The sequence below is a fragment of the Lactuca sativa genome, chromosome 8 (genome assembly GCF_002870075.4).
Source record: "Lactuca sativa cultivar Salinas chromosome 8, Lsat_Salinas_v11, whole genome shotgun sequence".
NCBI classification, from domain to species: domain Eukaryota; kingdom Viridiplantae; phylum Streptophyta; class Magnoliopsida; order Asterales; family Asteraceae; genus Lactuca; species Lactuca sativa.
Window position 1 is genome coordinate 141,202,306 of NC_056630.2, and position 6,412 is coordinate 141,208,717.

The 6,412-nt window shown below is 34.4% G+C and overlaps 1 protein-coding gene across 2 annotated transcripts; it reads right to left on the reverse strand.

Moving 5' to 3' along the window:
- Window positions 1-4,294: 4,294 nt before the first annotated feature.
- LOC111893715 (plasmodesmata-located protein 2) lies at window positions 4,295-6,083 on the reverse strand. Of its 2 annotated transcripts, none has more exons than XM_023889786.3 (3): window positions 5,151-6,083; window positions 4,692-4,886; window positions 4,295-4,552 (listed from the first exon to the last, which is right to left on the reverse strand). In XM_023889786.3, the coding sequence occupies exons 1-3, from the start codon at window positions 5,911-5,913 to the stop codon at window positions 4,542-4,544; spliced, it is 969 nt and encodes a 322-aa protein (XP_023745554.1). In that variant the 5' UTR covers window positions 5,914-6,083; the 3' UTR covers window positions 4,295-4,541. The 2 variants fall into 2 exon arrangements, with proteins under 2 accessions (XP_023745554.1, XP_023745553.1); XM_023889785.3 differs by having other exon boundaries at window positions 4,692-4,889.
- Window positions 6,084-6,412: the final 329 nt, after the last annotated feature.

The following is a 6,412-nucleotide window of genomic DNA, read 5'->3' on the forward strand; positions in this document are numbered from 1 at the left end:
TAAGTTAATCATATAACTGTTATTATAAAAAAAAAATAGAAAATCATTAGAGTTTTAAATAAATATGATATTATAATTATTATTATAAAAAAATTGAAAATTCATTAGAATTTTAAATAAATATGATAAAACGAAAAATATTTAATGACTATACCGTCCGATTCAATTAACTCGTGCCAAACTTAACACAAACTAACAGGCGGTAAGCGGTAGGGATGAGATTTAGAACCGGAAAACCGGACCGGAACCGGAACCGAACCGGAACCGGACCCGTTAGAACCGGAATATATAGAACCGGGTCCGGTTCCGGGTTTAAAAATTGGCTTTATCCGGGTTCCGGGTAATCCGGGTTTGGGTCCATTGGGTCCGGGTAAACCGGGTCTAAAACCCGGAACCGGTTTTTGGAACCGGAACCACTTTTAGGGCCGGAACCACTTTTTGTGAAACGTTTACAAGATGCATATCTTATTCGTTTCAACTCCAATTGACATACGGTTTTTTCCAACATGTAGTTTAGAGTTTGTACATGATTCTAGACTATAAATTTTTCATTTTTAGTTTTATATTCATTGACTTACAGTCCTCAAAAGTTGAGATACCAAAGCTGAAAGTTTTTAGTTTTTTAGTTTTTTTGTATTTGGTGAAAGTTTTAAAGCATGCATATCTAATTCGTTTGAAGTCGGATTGACATGTGGTTTTTTCCAACTTCTAGTTTACAGTTTGCGGGTTTTTCCAGAGTATATTTTAGAGTTTGTACATGATTTTAGACTCTAATTTTGTTAATTGTGGTTTCGTATTCAATAAGTTACAGCCCTCCAAAGTGGGGATATCAATATGAAAATTTTCAAAGTTCAACCCACTAAGTTGTAAGTAATTACCAAAAAATTCCGGTTTTTTCGGGTTTTCCGGGTCTAAACCCACTTTATCCGGTTCCAACCTACCCACTTTGATGTTTCCGGGTTTTCTGGTTCTAGACCCACTTTACCCGGAACCATACCCGGAACCGAACCGGAACCGGTTCCTATATATCGGTCCGGTTTCCGGTTCTATAAAATCCCGTTAACCGGTTCTGGGTTTTCCGGGTCCGGGTCCATCGGGTCCGGGTTTGGACCCACTTTCATCCCTAGTAAGCGGTTAGAGCTTGGTATGTCCTTGCATTCTTCTCATTTCCATTTTTTTATCGGTTATTTTAAAATAGACCCTTTTTGTTTTTCCCCTTTGACTGTTTTAGTCCAATTTTTAACTTTTTACGAAACTGGTGTACCTCTTTTACAATTTTAGCACATTTTTAAAATACTTACAAGATTTGGGTCACTATGTTCTTTAAACTTTTTTTCCCTTACAGTTTTCATCTACATTTTTTTCAGCATTTTAAAAATAACGTTGTTACTCTTTTTTACAATACCTTTACATTTTTTACGATACTTTACATTTTTTACAAATTCATCCGAGCATGTATTTTTTTGTATATGTATGAAAACACAGGTTTCTAACGAACAATGTTTTCTAAATGTATTTTTCTTTTAAATTTTAATAAACATAACTTCATAATGAACGTTATTTTGTAAATGCGTTTTTTTAACCTTTAATTTGTGGAATTAATTAGGTGCAAACCAACATTCACTTTTACAACAACGTACCACATGACAACACTAGTTATTATTATGTTGGAGTTGTTAGATTTGTTAAAGTTATCATAATATTAAAAACAAATAATTAACAATATAATGAGTTCCTTATACCAGGATAGAGGGAACCACATCAATTTTTCTCTATTTCTCGTTTTCCTCCCTTCCAACCTACACATTTCAATGCAAGTTTATTGCATATATGGTAGAGGTGGAAGAAAGAAAGAAAAGTATGTAAGCAACATGTTGGTTAACTCATTTAACCCGCATCTCTCTCGTGTTACCACATGCAAATGAATGGTGTTCATGGAGGCCTCCTCCATCTTTCTCCTCTTCTTGCATAATCTTGTACACCCTTAATCACTTAAACTCTACAATTTTTATTTTTGTAGTCTTCGTGATTGAATTATTTTACTTGGCACATAAATAATTTAATTTAGTCAGATGGTGTTCAATTAAACAAAATTTAATACAAAAAGAGAATTAAGAAGAAAAAAGTGTTTTGTTTGGTTAAATGAAAAATTCTTAGCTTGTGAACAAGCAACTTGAGCTACTTTAACAAAAGCTTATTGACATAAGCCTATAGAGTATGCTACTCCTTTTATATCGGTGGAAACATGCATTATTTTCCCTCTTCGTCTACTTTATTTTCCATGACAACTATGAGATTTCTTTATATCTTATGGGATTACAAATGTCATGCTTTTAAATTCTAGTTGGACTATGCGACGAAAACATCAAAACTTCATTTTCCACGTGTATACTCTAGTTCATCAAAATGTTACATCTCACAATCCATTAAAGTTAGTTGTTAGATGCGGTAAATCTGACTAAATTATTTATAAATAGGACGTTTTAGTTAATATAATACTTAGTTATGAATATAGTTGGATATATTACATGTTGAGCTGAAAATAAACACATCAAGTAAGATAGAACGAATCAAAATATGTCACAACTCGTCCACAATTGTATCCAAATATGCATATAACATCTTAAATCGTTATATTGTATGATATTGGTTATTTAAAACATATTTACATTTTGGTCATTAAGCAATCATTTGTTGAAAGAAATGATCGCACCAAAACGAACACGATTGGGTACATTTCTTTTTTATATAAAGTAAGTATGCCAAAGTAACAACACCCTAAAAAGGAACACATAAAGAAAGCCAAAAAGAAGTGTCATTGGAACAAGGCTTTTTTAATTTCCAATTCCAAATATACACAATATGGGTATATAAATGTAAGAAGGCTTTTCATTACCGAAAGAAGGATTTTACTCGCCTTTTTCATGTCAAATCTTTCACACGTGTAAGGGTTTATTTACAATAAAAAAGTTGGACTTTAAGAAATTCAAACGTGTGAGGGTTTATTTACAATAAAAAAGTTGGACTTTCAAAAATTCAAATTTATACAATACTAGTTGTGAAACCCGTGTATTACACGGATTGATTTAAAAAATATTAAATAATAAAGTGTAAATAAAAAATATTTTTTATTGTACAACTTTAAAATAAGGAAAAACATATTAATTGCAATTCAATATCTTATATTATATATGATATTTAATACTTTACATATATAAGTATATGACTTTAATTTTAAAAAATGAAACAAACCAAAATTTGACAAGTGGATAATATTTATTTCAAAAATTCCATAAAATGACAAGTGTCAAAACTCATGAGAGATTGACATATGACAAAAAAACCTTCATTTATTAAGAAGGATTAATGTATAATAGATGGTTCTCAATTTTAGATAATACAATCCTAAGTACAACAAGAATATATTTTTCTGTATTTATTTTGTACAAAGTAATTTTATCATATTCATAGAGAATAAAAACCCACTTATAGATGTTTATTCCTCAAGGACGAGCTCACTTGTAACCCATCAACCCCAATCTAACCTATGAACCCGTATAACTAAACAAGGAACGATTGGTTGGCTTATTTATCGTTAATCCCAAGTTGAGGTTGAGCAAAACGACACAAATATTTATATGGGTGACTGGATTGAACTTTTGTAACCCACCAACCCAAACATAACATAATTATCATCCCCGGTTAAAGGGGTTGCAATCAATGTTTTAAAACCCAGGTCGACCCGGTCGGTTCAACCGGTTGGACTGTGACCCGGGGTAGAAGACAGGTCAATTGAAAACGGTTTTTTGTAAAAATATGGACTGGATCGAATCGGCCGGGTTTCCCTTAAACCGTGGTTCGACCGCTTATGTTGAACCGGTTAAAACCGGATTGACCCGTTTTAATAGGGCTTGGATAGTTGGATACAAGTAGCAAACGCCAAAACGAGCCGTTTGCGGTTTCTTCAATGTTTAACCTTTGTAGACATCAAATTATTGGTTTTATATGTTTATACATTATGAAGTAAAGTAAAAATATATAAAAATAAAAAAAGACCATAAACCGGGTTGACCCGGCGGTTCAACCAGTTGACCCATAAACCGGTCATCACATCGGGTCAACTAAAAACCCAGATTTAAAAAATTGGTTGCAATGACTCCATTTTAGTAAAATTTCATGAAAAAAAAATACGCTCTACTTACCTCAAATAAAAAACAACCCGGCTCCAAAATGAATAACCCATAAAAAACCCGAGCCCAAATCACATACTTACATGACAATTGACATAAAATCGTGACAAAATAAACGCTAAATGATCCTTTGATGTAATAATTGACTCATCAAACTACAATTAATAGGTATTTTTATGTACATAATAAACACTATTGTGTCTATTGATAGATTGATTAAAAGTCTAAAAAGCAGTTTAAAACTTGGAAGTGAAGGAACAACTCTTTGAGTCTAGCAAGTCCCACACCAAAAAAAAAGAAGCAAAGCAAGTCCCAAGTACCTCTTTATCTTTCCCTTTGTCTTTACATTCTTCAATGGTCACCTACATTATTTTACCATAAAATTATTTCATATAAAAAAATCTAAATAACGACAAATTTAAAATAGTAATATTAATAATAAATTAAGAATTAACAAATAAAATTTTTTCTGCAAGTAAAACAAGTGACAGAGACACTGACCTCCATAAGAGTAGTGTTCTTTCTTCTTTTTAAAAGCTGATTTTAGAACCAATAAGAAAGCAACCACCAGCCCTAGCCCCGCCAGCCCACCGAAAACAATCGCCACCGTCTTCTCTGTGTTGTTTCTACCGCCGCCGCCGCCACCACCTGTCTCAGTCGCCCCTGTTTCAACACCACCAACTCCGACTCCACCATCTACTGTCACCACCAACATATCAAACACGTCTTATGAACCCTTTAAAACATTATTGTATATTGTGCAATGAAGAGTGTACCTCAATTTGTCTTTTCTACATCAAAACCCTGCTATAATATAACATACCGTACTTTGTCGATAAAGAATTGATTAATTTCCCACTTGTTTGTTTTAAATTCCTCAGGTGATATATGTTACTACTTTAATCATGAAAAGAAAAATTAAAATCTCTGAAAAAAATATAAATATAGCTAAAAATTTACCGGCGCCGGGGACTCCGTCGGGGTAATATGTGTAGCTAATGTAACACTGCTGAAGAAAAATGCGGCCGGAGATAGAGCTTTGACACTCGGTCCTACCAATCTCCGCGGCTTTTTTCACACAGTTCACACAGTCCCCACCTCCCAAATCACCTTCGCACTGCCCCAACACGTAAACGGACTGATACCCACCGGCATAATACCCTTTTCCGTTGGAAACACCCTTCGGTATAAGCGACAACGCTGCCTCGAGCCTCTCACTGAACCCGGATCCACCAGCACGACGGGAACCGCACTGTTTATACAGGAGCTCAGTCGCCGGAACCTGTTGGAATCCGATAACCTCGTATCTCATGTAGCATCCAACGAGCTGGACTCGGGCGGCAATGGTGTCTCTGTCGCAAACTTTTTGGATGGTGTTCGGGAGTTTTATCACGCAGCTGTTGCAGTCGGTGTTCGATAGATCACCACGGCACTGGTAGAGGCCGGTGATGGATGTAGTTGGTTGCTCATTTCCACCGGATGTTGCTTTGTAGAAATTCGTGGTGGAAGATTGAGCAACGAGGGCTGTGAAAAGGGTTTTGAGGTTTTCGGAGGCAATTGGGTCTTGGAAGTTCTGGTTTGCACAGCCCTTGTAAACTAAGTTTGTGAGACCCGCGGCGGCAAACGGGGAAGGAAAATGAAGGAAGAGGAAGAGGATATGGAGGAGGAAATGACTTGCCGGTGAAGCCATTGAAGGGAATTTGTGACTTGCCGGTGAAGCCATTGAAGGGAATTTGTGTGTGCATTCAAACGATCTCTGGTGATTTTCTAAGAAGATGGTGATGGAGATAGATGGGTTATGGTGATTGGTGAGGGTTTGAAAAAGTTTCAGTGTTTGTCCCTGGACTTATAGATATTTGATATACTTGATCCTTTAATGATTTTTTTTGTCTTTCTATTTCTCAATTAAGAATTATGCATCTGCATGCCCTCAACAAGTTCCATATGGCAAAACCCAAATTTTTAGCATATACGAAGTGTTTCTTTTTGGGGTTCAATATTAAATTATTAATATTGTTTTAAGTCCCTTTCAGTTTCCATTTACAAGCACATTTGAAACTAATTTTTTTTCATATCATGTAATTTTTTTTAAAACTTTTTGTTATACAGAAAGTATAAACTAAAAACTATTTTTTTGGGTGTTTCTTTATGGCGCTGCAATATATATATATATATATATATATATATATATATATATATATATATATATATATATATATATA